Genomic DNA, 14,109 nt, shown 5'->3' with positions numbered 1-14,109 from the left:
TAAAATGAGGCCAAAGGACCAACCTCAGAGGGCTGTGGTGAGGTAAAGGAGGCAGCTGCATAGAACACCTGCCTCTGTGACAGTTCTCAGTAAAGATTGGTGTCACCCTACGCCTGCCATGGCTTTCCCCTCAGGGTTTCACTTTGACCACCCAGAGAAGGGCGACGACACTGTTTATCTTGTTAACTTGGGACAGTGTCACGTCTCAGAAGCCGCTGTGTACTTTGGAAGTCCTTACAATATCAAAACTCAGATCCATCTTGACCATTACATCTATTGAAACCCAGAGGTTAACCCAATTGCTGCTCTAAAGAAAAGGTGATCTTCATCACCGCTTCCACCTTTAAATTTGAAATCTGAGATGATATCCTCCAGTAGCCTGTGCAAACTAAAGAACAATAGGCTTATTGATCAGTCAATAAATATTTATGGAGTGACCTCCTTGGGCCGGAAATCATGCCAGGCCGTCTGGATACAAAGATGACAATGCAACTGTCTTCTGCCGCATTCTTCTGAGTGGCAGTGGCCACCTGAGAAGATGGGCACAATTCACCATCTCAGGGGCAGCCAGGGACCATGTGCAAAGGCCCAGAGGAGAGTCCCTTGCTCAGCCCAAGGGTTTAGGGTGAAGGTCCTACAGGGCTTTCCAGAAGGGGTGGGACCTTAACTGAGTCTTAAAATGAATGGGGCTCCAGCAAAGAAGGAAGAAAATTCAGAAAGAAGGAACATTAGGAGGAAAGGCAAAGAGGAAAGAAAATGAGGGCCGCTTTAGGAACTAGAGTCAGATTGCCCTGGCGGGGCACAAAGTGTGACATCTTTGGAGATGTGAACTTCGTTCTCTGGGGCTGAGGTGCCATCAGACAGTTCCACTGGCAGAAAGATATGGTTTGCTTTCCGTTCCCAAATATCACTGTGTGGGGAGGAGGAAGGGGACCTGCATGGACATGGGTCTCTCTCTTCCCAAAGAAAAATTCGCTGTCAGAAATGGGCTAGAACTGCCAACCGTTTCCTAAAATCTATTACATAAATTACAAGCTGCAGGTCACAGATCTGTTGCTGTACGTCAATGCAAAACTTCTCATTTTAAAACCCAAATAGAAAAACAACAAAACCCTCTAGGTCCAAAGACACTCCCTCCTCCTGGTACCATTCAGACGTGTGCATCTTCTCTCTAAAACAGTATATGATACGTATCAGTGGTGCCCCCACCTGTGGTGCCCCCAAGGCAGGGTGCCCATTGTAATGCTGCTATGCCCATTACAAAAGGCAAAGTGAATGTAAAACTTGCATGTTGTTGCCTCCAACCCCCATTTATCCTAAATCCCAGATTTCGGGCATCTTGGGACAATCACTTGCCCTGAATATGGACTCCTTAATCTTACCAGATGACGTGTGTCTGTCAGTCATACCTTCGATTTTGCCAGCCGCTTCCCACAAGAGCAAAGTGGTCGGCCTCTTCTGTCCCCCAGCAGTGAGCTGCCCTTACCTGGTACAGATCCCTCCCTGCACATCATAGGGCCCAGCGCCCCTTCCCCCCCCCCCCATTGCCTCCTGTCCCTGTGGTGGAAGGAGCTCCGTGCCTCCCTCAGATCTGCTTAATGTAGAACTTTGCCCAGCAGTTCAGAGACACAGGGGACCAAGAGTAAGGGTGGGAATGGGGGAATAAAATCTCCCAAATCCTGGCCACCTCCCGCTTGCTCAGGGGTTTTGCCTCTCTTGGGGGCCCCTGTTTTCTCTTCATTCAGGAAGTGGGTGGAGTCACATGGCTGCTTGAAACTCATGTGCCTTGATTCATGGGTATGCCTTCTAGAGAAGGCGACATTTCTTATAAAAGAACTCAAGTCCTCAGTCCGGTTTCCTAGCCTCTCTGGGTGCCCAGGGAGTGGAGAGGGGGGCATGTTGAGTTAGGGGAGAGAAAGGAGCCCCTTCTCTGAAATGGTCCTCTGTGACCAGCACGCCAATGGAGCCTGTGCTGGGCTCTGTTTAATGCTATGCGTGCTTCCATTGTTCCTCCCTCCACATTAAGTTGGAAGGGGACAACAGACCGCCACAGCCTGGTGATATCCTGCCCACACTGGCTTTTATCCCACAGACTATTTTTGACTGTGAACACAGAGCATTTGAAGGCCTTTGAAATAAAATGAATGAATAAATAAACAAATAACCTCTCATGGTTTCCTGAAGCTCTCCCTTGAAATGCTCATTGATTCTTTTATTCCTTTTAGCCCTCGTTATAAGAATAAAAAAACAAGTCTTCCCTGTCTCTCCAAGGTAATGGCCATTAGCTGGGGGTGTGGCTAGGAGTATGGAGAGTCAGGGTGGGCCTGCCTCCTTCACCCATCTTCTCTCCTCCTCGGAGCCTCCTGGCTTTCCTCATGTATGTCCCCCTCACACAGAAGCCAGAAAAGGGCAGCTTTTCTCCTTCCTTTTCCTCGGTCAGAGTCCTCCAGGCCCAGAGAGAGAAACCATGGCTGTCACTGTGGGTGTGCAAACCGAGGGAGGGGGTCCGTGCGAGGCTGGCATATCTCGTCAGTGAAAATGCTTCCAATTCTATCTGACTTGAAGTAGGGAAAACCCAGCTTCCAATCTGAAGGAAACTGGAACTCAGTTTCGTATGACTCCATAACAACCGCTTCTAACAGCAGTGAGTGGGTGCCATCTTCAGTTCTCCCACTGTGTGGACGTGTGAGCAGGAGCCGAGTTCTCTGCCTCCTTCAGACTCAGTCCTTTCACCCATAGAGTGGCAGTGAGCTCTTCTTTCTGCCGAGGACTCTGAGGGGAGAGAAGGAAGCAGCTGGCAGTGGGATGGCAGGGCCTCCCGTGGGGCGGTTACCTCCCTGTCCTAACCACCTGGTGTTGGGTGTCCCTACAGATTCACCTACACACTGGGGGAGGGCATGTGGCTGCCCCTCAGCAAGAGCTTTGTTATCCCACCCGCTGAACTGGCCATCAATCCATCAGCGAAGTGTAAGACGGACATGACAGTGATGGAGGATGCTGTAGAGGTCAGGTGAGTCCTGCCTCAGGCTGCTGAGGCCCGTACTTGGCTTGGGAGGCTGCATGAGAAACTGAAGGTCCAAGGTGCTGGGCAAGGAATCCCGACAAGCTGAAAGGAGAAGGTGGCAGGCTGCCTTCAAATGCCCCATGCGCAGTACCAGGATCTACTCTATCTGGGTCAATATTGCACACCCCAAGGCTCATGCACTGGGAGAGGACATGAAATTAGAATTTGTAAGCACTTCCCACATCCCCTAAGGACTGACAGGCAATAAACTGTTAACTTCCTAGCCCAAGTTTGGATCTCCTTCTTTGACCAGCCGTTACAACCTTGGCTCAATTCCCAGATATGGAGAATGCCTATAATTTGTTAGTTCAAGGCTCAGAGGCTGGTTGATCTTGGATTTTTGTAAGCGAGATTGAGACATGATCTGGCTGGCTAGATAGGAACGTGCACCCAGGACTCCTCCCATCCCCTCTGTTCTCCCCACAGAGAAGAGCTGATGACCTCGTCCTCCTTTGATAGCCTGGAGGTCCTCTTGGATTCCTTTGGGCCAGTGCGGGACTGCAGCAAGGACAATGGGGGTTGCAGTAAGAATTTCCGCTGCATCTCGGATCGCAAGCTGGACTCCACTGGCTGTGTGGTATGTCTGCCCTGTCAGGCTTGTAACCGGAGAGGGGAGTCGCACAGGACAAGAACAGATGTGTAGATGAAGGTCTACTGTGAATCAAAAAGAGGGTCGAGAATGAGCCTCCCTGGTTGTAACCACCGTCTAGACTAAATTGTGAATTTTCTCTTGACAGAGATGAGACGCTAATCACCAGTCAGTTAATCAAGAAGTAGTTATGAAACACCTACGAAGTGACCTATAACTATCCAAGGAAAATGTCATGAATGATATAGCATGATTCTTACTCTCTAGTCTTGCAGTCTAGTTGGTGAAGGATACGCCCAAACAACTTGCAAACTAATTAACTGATTACTAGAATGATACTGACTCTAAGGAAATAGACTGTCTTGACTCTAACAGGAAATTCTAAAAACAAAACAAAACAAAACTTGTGTTTGTCTAGAGTCAAATTACATTAACTGTAATAGGAAATTTTAGCATAACCCAATGTAAGGTCATGATGAAAGAAGTGAGTTTCACCAAGAATGGTAGAGAAAACATAAAAATATGCCTGCCCTCTTGGAGACCTCGGCAATGAACTACTTCTCCAAAGGTGGCTTTCTACTTTGTTATCCGCTATATGAACTTGGGCTGCGTGTAAAATACGTGATGCCATGAGCTAGGAAGATTATTTGGGTTAGAGTGGACTAAGGTATCTCCCGTGCCATCCACATGAAGAGTGATTGAACCACGCAGCTAAATGGAGGCAGGAGCAGGTGAAGCCTTTATATCATTGGTCATTTTCATGCCCATCAACACTGGTGTCTGTTTCCAGCCCTTTCTTCTTTTAAGGGCAGAATGATTCCATCCTCACAGAGAGGAGAGGGAATGGGACAGAAAAGGAAGGCAGGAAAGCCATGCATAACGTGGGCATAAAGGAGTGGGAGAGGTGATTCATTGAGGCACGTAGTTAGTTCTGCAGTGTTTCCGGGCAGGGGAGGAGCTTCCGGGTCTGGTGCCTCATCTTACTTCCCAGTCTGACAACTGTGTTCTTATAAGGGGACCCAGAGCAGGGGCAAGCTGTGAGGATGCTGGGCTGATTCCATTGTTCACACCCCCCTCCCCCCGCTCCCATCTCTGAGCACCTGCTCTGTTCAGGGGGCCATTCTCCATCCAAGGAGGATACGTACCCGGGATCCACGGTGGATCCAAGCCTCAGCCCTAAGACCTCCCAAACTTTCACAGATTAGGCTGCAGCTGACAGGTGCCTGATTCATCTGAGAAGGGAGAGAAAATGAAAACCAAAAAGGGAAAGGAAGAGAGCTAAGCGGCAGGTAGGTGGAGGAGCTGGCAAGTCCATCAAAAGGAGGGGAATGCCACCAGAGAGGACTACCAGAAAAATAGAAAGAAAAGTGTCCTTGAGGCCAAGTCTTCAGAAGGCAGCCAGGAGGGAAGTCAATGCTCCCCTCCCTTTGGATGGTCCACTTTCAGATGTCTTAAGCAATGAGATTCCCAACTGGGTCCCTCAGGAGACAATTTCACTGTCTAATGGAGCTCCCAGCTGAGACACTTTCTTTCTTTTTTTTTTTTTTTTTACTATTCAGCCTGCATGTCTTCATCCAGATTTCCACCGATCATTTTACATTACTCTCTAGGGTCATTCTAAGTATTGAAACTCTGTGCACATGCGTGAACGTCCTTCACACTGCCCCCCCACCCCCGCCCAGACCACCCCATGGATCTGAGCATGCTCATACATTCGTGCAAAGGGATCTACTCCCCGTCTCTTCCCACCGCCTTGCCCTCTCCTGAGCCCCTGGGGTTTGCCTGTCAAAGGCCTCTGTTGGTGATCCTACCCTGTTTACTCAGCATATAGCTGTATAGCTGTGCTGATTATTTTTGGACTTTTAACACTGCGATCTGTGAGACGGAGCCAGCAGGAATAGTTCCGATGAATATGCATTTGCTGTAACAATTGGAGCCACTGCGGAAAGTCACTGGATTATACCAGGGCTTGGTATTTGCATAATTCTTTGAAGTCACTGGTCCATGTGGCTCTTGGAGGGAGGATGGGGCCAGGCTGACCGCAGGCCCTTCCGTTGACTGTTTCTCATTGGCTTTGAAGCACATGACCCGTGATGCAGGAGGACCAGTGGGTTGAGAGCTAATGTGCCACATCACGACTCTTGTGACCCTACTGAGAATTAGGTCAGGGACTGTGCTCTGAGTTGACCTGACTCCCCTGAGCTTCAATACTATCCCAAAGCCCTGGTGTATGGCAGAGCAGTCCCGTGTCATCTGGAGGTGGACCAAGGACAAAGGCATCAGCTGCATCGACTGCTTTTCTCCTCTCACAGAAACCCAGGCATTCAGCTGGCTCGGTGCTGAACTGAAAGGCTTCTCAGGAAAGGCATATCTGTGAACGGAGAAAGCCATGAGGAACTCAGAACACACTGGCCCTTCAGGAACCTGGGAAGGGGTGGAGATATGGGAAGAGGCAGAGCACACCTCTTATTTTCCTGTTAGATGCAAGGCAGACGGGGTGGATTGGTCTACGTGGGCCACTCAGCCTTCATTCTTTCTAGGAAGGCACAACATGTTTCTCTCTTACGCTTGGACTCCCACAGGGTTAATTGCTACCCAGTTAATTGCCCTATTGTTTATATAGTCTCTGAGGACAGGAAACAAATACCCGTGAAAGACACAGACCTGTACAAGCCATAAGCATTCCAAACCAGACAGCCCTCCAAAAGTGGAACCTTTGAGAGGGTTCCCAGAACGCAGGTCAGCCAGCACAGATAACCGCATCTTCTTGCTTCTAACCATTGTCCTTACTGTGCAAGGTGGGGCAGTCGTCCCTTCCCAGAAGGCACAAGAGCAGTGGTTCTGTGTTCTGTGGGGCTCCATAGGGTCCAGCAAAGTTACTGTATTAGTGTCCTGTTGCTGCTGTAACAAATGACTGCAGGTTTAATGGCTTAAAACAACTCTCATTATCTTATGGCTCTGTACGTAAGAATCCAATAAGGGTCTCACTGGATGTTGATAGGTTTGCGTTCCTTTGTGGAAACTCTAGGAGAGAATCCATTCCTGGCCTTTTGCAGCTTCTAGAGGCCGCCCCCTTTTTTTGGCCCATGGTCCCTTTCTTCCATCCCTATAGCCAGCTACCTTGCATTATTCTGACCATTCTACTCTCGCCTTCCTCTCTGCTCTTTTGCTTCCTCTTTCCACTTTTAAGGACTCATGATTGCATCGTGCTCACCTGGGGAATCCAGGATAATCTTCCCATCTCAAGAGTCTTAACTTGATCAGCAAAGCCCCTCTTGTAAACTGTACGGTGACACGTTCACAGGTTCCGGGGCTTATGTTGCAGACAGCCATGTGGGGCCATCAGGGGGAGACGGCAGTGGGAATTGGAGCAGGTTTGGCAGGCAGGATTCTAGGCTGACCACTCCCAGTTTTAACCAGGGCACCCGGACTCTTATCAAGCCTACCTATTATGGTTTAATATGCAACTTTGTTTGAAAGTTCGGAAACAATTTCCAGTGCTAAAAAACAACAGAAAGTCCACGCTCTGTTGCTCCTTCTTCATCAGCACACTCATCCTGAAAGTGGCCCCCAGAAGGCCTTTGCTTTGTGACATGTCTGCATGTGCTAAGGTGAGTGGGCTGTGGCCTTGGAAGGTGGGAGGTCGGCTGTCCTGCTCTCTCAAGCTGAACACGGCCTTTCCTGCAAGAGCATTGTGCTCTAATGAACTTTGAATTACCCAGTGACCCTGTCGCCCTTCTGTCCACATGCCGTCCACAGTGGTTTCCCACCAAATGTGTCATTTCACCTCTACGCAAGTGCAGATGTGCAGAGACAATTCCAGATGACCTGCTCTCATTCCCTCTGTAGGACCGTAAGCAGAAGAGCATGCCTCAGAGGCTTCCAGAGACACCGGGGCAGGGAGCTGAAATACAAGTTTAATTCCATCAAACTTTTCTCCTTTTGCAGAAGTCCTGAGTGGCTTAGGCTTACCGTGTCAGCGCCCATGAAAAATTCGGGGAATCATTATTTGTGAAAGGAATAAAACTGTCATGTAGTACAAGAGAACGTATTTTGAGCAGGAATTATGGTTGCGTGTTTTATGAATCGCCCAGGTAAGGCGAGGCAGGCTCAGCTGCAGGAAGTCGTTCCTCTTCTCCCAGGGCCCTGAATACACTTGCGTGTCCATCACTCATACTCCTGCTAACAGAGCAACCACCTCATAATCTGGAACGGAGGGTTGTGTGCGTGTGTGTTTCAGGCTTGGTGACATTTGACTAGACTCCTAAGTAATGAATCCACCAAAAATCATTGGTAAAGAAAAAGAAATGAAAGACGGTCAAGAAAAGGCGTCGAATGGGGAAAATCATTTTAATCTCATTAGCAAATGATGCCTTAGACCAGTAATAAGTCAAGAAGCTGTGAGCATCTCGTGAAAGATGATTAACCTTGTGTATTTTAGGGGTCACTGAAATTTGAGCTCACTCATTAGCCCTTCTTCGTGGGGGAGGTTTGTCACTATAACACATGGCATTTTCTTCTTAAGCCTGTAGTTGATACAGGCTCTGGGACTGCTGATTGTAACCTATGCAAAGAGAGGTTAATGTGTGACCTTGAACTCAATCCGGAGCTAACAGTTCTCTTTTAAAGAACAAGTAGAGGGACTGTCCACATGGCCAGGGAGAGAGGATGGCCGGCACTTGAAAAGAGAAACTATAAGCTCCTCCCGGAGACAGGATTTCTCTCTTGGCAACTGGGCTCTGGCTTCAGGCTTCTAGGAAGAGGGCATGGTTTGGACCCTGCAGTTTCTTTGTATTTCGATAAAGATTTTGAGGAGCCCAGAATGTGAATCCAAGAGCACAAGGAACACTGAGGCAAAAACAAATTCATACCATGGAAAACTTGATTGATTAGTCTTTTGAGGGAATGATTGTTCCGGTTCAACAAGGGTTAAGAAGAAAACTCTATTTTTGGTTTCCGCTTTTTTTCTGGAAATCTTTCAAAAATGTTTTACTCTGAACTGCCACTCAAGTAAGTTACAGTGAAGTAAAGATAATTGCACCTTTTTTCAGTGATTGAGGATCTTGTCTTGCCTTCAAGGTCATCACCCTGGACAGTTTTCAGTGTTTTGTCTTATAAATATATGCACCCATACTGTGTCTGTGTGTGTGTGTGAAAGAGGAAAGAGAGAAAAGAATTTAAACTACAAATCCATAATTGATTTCAGAATGTCCTGCTTAAAACAATCAGACAAACAAACAAGACATCTATCGGATTGCTTTACTTTGTTGACACTCTGACTTTATTTCTTTAGGGATTCCAGAAAATCCAGATTTTCTCACACTTGAGAAGCAGCATGGCTGAGTGGAAGGGACACATTGTGAGCTTTGGGCTCAGACAGATCTAGGCCAAAAATCTGATTCTGCCATTTTCCACCCCTGTGACCTTAAACAAGTTATTACTTAATCTTTCCGAATCTAAGTTTGCTCTTCTGTAAAATGACAGAAGAAACAGCTACCTGTGTTGTTGGGATGGAAGATAATATATGTAGATTGCCCTGTACATAGAATTGCTTAATTCCTGATAGATGTTAATTATGTTTAGCTTTGCTTACGAGAGAAAAAAAGAAAGAAAGAAAGAAAGAAAGAAAGAAAGAAAGAAAGAAAGAAAGAAAGAAAGAAAGAAAAGAAAGAGAAAGAAAGAAAGAAAGAAAGAAATCCAAGGCAACTAACTCTTGTCTTCTCTCCAAACCTCCTAAGAAAGTATAAATATCAGGTGGTCCAGTTTGGGACACCAGTGTCATCTAGACTTCAGGGCCAGACAAGATGTGGACGTGACAGGTTTTGGAATTCTGAAACAAAGCCTGCTCCAATTTCATTTGGTGAAGTCTGTGTTAAAAATCATGTTTGATGGGTGGGCACTCTGGGAAAAAAAAAAAAAAAAGCAGGTGGTTGGCAAGACGGGAGTCCTAGCTGGTACCTGAGATAGCTAGTTGGTGACAGGTTGGAACCACGTGAGGTGGGGCTAACAGGAGGACTTTGTCTCTACTTTGATGTTTCTCAAGCTTTATAGAAGAAAAAAGGGAGGAAAAGAGCTCTAGGTAACCAGGGCAGCCCGTTTAATTCCAGTCAAATGTCTGTTTCAGTACCCACCTCCATGACTGGGCAGCCTGTGGTGAGGCCAGCTCCCTTCTGGTGGCACATGTGGCCTAACAGCTGGGTGGCCAAGGAAATGGATGGGTGAGGGGCTAACAAATGTGGGGTGCAATCCTCAGCTGCCTCATTTGCTTGTTTACCATCAGCCGGAACATCTGGGTTTGCACGGCATGAGGCAGCCCCTGGAAACTTCTTTAAATGCTGTCACCTTCCAGCACTCCAGCTGGCTTCACAGGGAGAAAGGAGATGGACCAGGCTGGGAGCCTGGCAGGCCCACAGGGGGGCCATTTGTTTGGAAAATTGCAGAATTAGTGTCAGCAAACACTGTACATCCTGCTGTGACCTTCCGCTGGGAAGTGAGGAGGGAGGAGAGGTGGGTTTTCAGAGGCACACCTGCGTCCGCCCCGGCTCCTTAGGCCAAGGTGCTTGGCAGCTGAGAGAAAGAGGCAGCCAGGCAACAACACAGGAGGGAGCGTGTTTAACACAGTTCCACCAAATTTTGAAAGCTGTGTGTGGTTTGGGTTTGGTTTTGGAGAAGTACATTAGCTAGCTAACAGTATGTGTATCGTACAGTCTTAAAAGCAGTTCAGGTCTAAACAGACCCCAGCTCTGCCCCATGCTCACTGCTTGACCCTGGGCAGGTTATTTGCCCCTTTCCAGCCTGTTGGAAAGAATCAGCTGCCATGCAAATGCGCAGGACCTGTTGCACAGACAGAAGAAGCAGGATGGCAAAATGTAGTCATTGACTTTTAGATGGAGTGCAGTGCAGAGAGAAGTCTGTCATTAATTGGGAATGTTAGTGGTTTCCCCATTTATTAAATAAGGACACTATAGAGTGCTGTGCGATGAAATACCTTAAACCACACAGCGTAGCGCCCAGCTCCCAGTAAGGGTTTGGTAAACAGCGGCTGTTGTGTGAGAGACTGATCTCCGTGTAAGCTAAGACGGAGCAACTGATTTGTGGATTCCATCCCCAGCCGGCCAGGTTTTGGCTGTGGCCCTGCCATGATCAGTAGTGCAATCAGGAAAGTTAAGCTCTCTGTGCTACGGCTTCTTCATAACATGGGGGTGATCACCCTGCTTACCGCCAGGGAATGTGGCCAGGGTTAAATGAGTAAGGTGAAGGCTGCAGACACGTCAGGTGTGTGAGGGTGCCGTGGGAGCGCTCCCACTGCTGACCAAGCCCCTGTGTCTTCCCCAGATTCTGGCTGACATGTCTTCCTGATTCTCTCCTTTGCTGGCATTCTTGGAGAGTTTACTAAGGACTTGGCATTGCAGAAAAGCTAACTGTTTCGTATTAAGAGTGTCCGGGGCACTAGGATAAAGCCCAAACCCAAGTGCAGGACATGTGTGTGTTGATGTCTGTGCATCTTCCGCAGGGCGTACTTGAGGTGGGAAGGTCAGGGGGATGGCCACTTCTAGTGGGAAAGCAGTCAAACCTCCCGCTGAGGTCACAGAGAAAGTCTACTTTCTCCTTCCTCCAGGAAGCCCAGGCTCCGTGCGTTCCCTCTAACACTGGTTGGTGCCTGATACCAATTTTGACAAAGTGCTTTGGACACGAAAAAAAAAGTCCTATCAATACCAAGTCCAAACAACAACACTCCCTTCCCCGAGCCCAAAGCAATCTCTGCTAATGCATTTTAATTCTGGCCCATCACTTCATTCTTCTGCCAGCCTGAGGCTCAGCTGGGAAGCCAGCACCGCTCCCTCAGTCTTGCTGCAATGCTTCCTTCCAGCCTATTTGGAGGAATCGGCTTTAATGTAAATGTGTGTGATCTATGCCCAGAGAGACGAAGCAAGATGTCAAGAAGGTCACTTGCTTTTAAAGGAAGTCCAGCATAGTGGGAAATTTGTGCATTAGTTGCCAATGTTAATGCTTTCAAGGTTGAGTGCTAAAAATAGGCGTCAGTGGCTACACTCCAGTTTTCCAGAGAACCCAGTCCCCCCCGATTAACCCATCTGTGTGGATGCTTTCTGATTACACCAGTGCCCATCCGGACTCAGCCCCATGAAGGACAGCTCGGGCTGCTATGACCGCCACATTGGGGTGGACTGCTCAGATGGCTTCAACGGCGGCTGTGAGCAGCTGTGTCTCCAGCAGATGGCGCCCTTCCCGGAAGACCCTGCCTTGTACAACATTCTCATGTTCTGTGGGTAAGTTGAGCTGCCCATGAGGTCAACAGGTGTGTTGGGAGGCGGGACTTCCAGTGCCAAAGCCAGGAAAATAAATCTGAATGAAGTGGTCACTCTAGGCCAGCCCTTAGGCTCCGAGGAAAGAGCCTCCAGGACTGGAAGAGGAGTTGGGAGGACGCTTAGGGAAAGTCTAGATCCACTTCTGTAGATGAGGAAACTGACCACATTCATTGCCCGCCTACCCCAGAATTGTCCAAACTGTGTTTTGTGGAACAAAAGCTTGAGAGAGATTGTGAGAAACTCATCATCTATCAAAGAAGGGAAAAGGGAATCTTTGGAGGAGGAAGCATAATTAAATTCTGTCCCCAAAGTACCAGCATTTTGTGCAGCCACCTTCCCTCAGACATAGTAATCTCTCAGTGGATAGAGCCCTCGACTGTGGGTCAGCTCTTTCACCCACCTCATTTCATTTGAGAGAACAGGGCAGGCAATGCCACCCATTTTACAGATGAGAAAACTAAGGCACCTTGAGGTTAATTGACTCCCTCAAGACTGGGGAGTTGGTAAGTGGGGAGGTTAGGATTAGAATTCAGGCCCTCCCTTGTCTTTCAAAACACTTCTGAAGTTCCCTTAATAGTGTAATTTATGCCACTGACTGGAATTATATTTAAAGACATTTTCATATTATATTTATAAAGTAAATAAAGATTTGGCCCATTCTTCTACACCCATAGTTTGCTTGTCCATCTTCCCCTCCCCTTTCCTTCCTCCCTCCCTCCCTTCCTGTCTCCTCTCCCTCCCCCACCCTCTTTCTGCCTGTCAGGAAGAGTGCCTACTTTATGCCACATACCTGGTAGCCACGGGGCTGCAAAGGTGAATGACGTGCAGTTCTTGCCTTCAAGGATCTCACAATCGAATAGCCTTGCAATGGAAATCAATGTTTATAATAATAAAACTACACTGGATTGTTGCTACTAAAAGCCAGTTCCTGCTGAATAATCATGAAAAGATTATTCGATGGCATAATAATGTTATTTGATTGTATTTCATTTTATTCTTTGCGACTGAGCAATTTTCACATTCAGTTTCTTATAAAAGCCCGTTCCATAAATGGAAGCTTGAGCTCAATTTTCACGTCTCTCTAATGTTATCATAATGGCTGACCCACCTCAATTAATAGAAGTAAATTCAGCCAAAGTTGCGTAGCTTTACGTATTTAATAAACACATATCTGAGCACCTAGTTTGTGCAGAGAACCTGGTTAGGTGTTAGAAATAGGAGAGACGCAGGACACGAGACCTGGGCTCTGCCCTCAAAGGAGCTTACAGTGGGACACTTGGTCATGAACACAGAGGAGAATGGGGAGACGAGGCAGTGTGGAAGAGAAAGCTGGCCTGATCATTGGGATGGGATGAGACAGAACCCGCCAGCTTCAAAACGCTTTCCGGAAACACCGTGTCATGGCTCAAGGAAGGAACCACTTTACTATTTTGTCCCAACCCCAGGCTGGTGCCATAGAGTCCTTTGTGAGTCTCGAGTCACATCTGTTGCCTGGATTAAGGAAGTGTGCCCCTAACTGGACTTCTTTCCTGTTTCAATCAGAATTCAGTAAACGTGTGTAATTAGCACTCTCCAAGCCACTGTGTATAGCCTGACAAAAGAAGTCCTTGACTTTGAGGTTCTTCTATAAAGACCAAATCGCAAGCACTTATCTTTAAAGAGCTCTGCTCACTCTCATGTACACAAATAGGTAACTGGTAAATGGAGAGAACAAACAGTTCAAGTTGTGTGAACGTGGGCCTCATTTGTCCCTCCGCTAGTAACGACAGAAACGTTTGACGACTGCCTGCTATGTGTTAGGCACAGTGTGAGTCCTTTAAGTTCATTATCTCACTTAATCTTCTCAACAACCCAGGGAAGCATCTACCACTTCCCCCACCCCCATCCCCCAGTTTACAGATGTGGAAACTGAAACTCAGGGAGTTCAATCAACTGACCCCAGGTCACCCAGTAAAGGGCAGCGTCATTGCCAAGATGCTATTGCTTCTCACCACTTAAAATTTTGATTATGTGTTCTTCTCTATAGAACAGAGTTTTTATCTTATTGCAGCAATTACCCTAGGGAGTAATTCATGATATGTTTGCATGCTACACACATGTATAAATTCTAAACCTTGTATATTGCTAAG

General features: G+C 47.5%; 1 protein-coding gene across 2 annotated transcripts in view; it reads left to right on the top strand.

Moving 5' to 3' along the window:
• Positions 1–14,109, top strand: part of ASTN1 (astrotactin 1) — a 290,332-nt gene that overhangs the window by 197,429 nt on the left and 78,794 nt on the right. For both annotated transcript variants that reach the window (XM_019728222.2, XM_019728300.2), the window contains exons 10-12: positions 2,873–3,010; positions 3,491–3,641; positions 11,775–11,941. In XM_019728222.2, coding sequence (XP_019583781.2) covers positions 2,873–3,010; positions 3,491–3,641; positions 11,775–11,941 — 456 coding nt within the window. The remainder of the gene's footprint in view (positions 1–2,872; positions 3,011–3,490; positions 3,642–11,774; positions 11,942–14,109) is intronic.

Source organism: Rhinolophus sinicus, linkage group LG17, assembly GCF_036562045.2.
Source record: "Rhinolophus sinicus isolate RSC01 linkage group LG17, ASM3656204v1, whole genome shotgun sequence".
NCBI classification, from domain to species: domain Eukaryota; kingdom Metazoa; phylum Chordata; class Mammalia; order Chiroptera; family Rhinolophidae; genus Rhinolophus; species Rhinolophus sinicus.
This window is presented reverse-complemented; position numbering and strand designations above follow the sequence as displayed.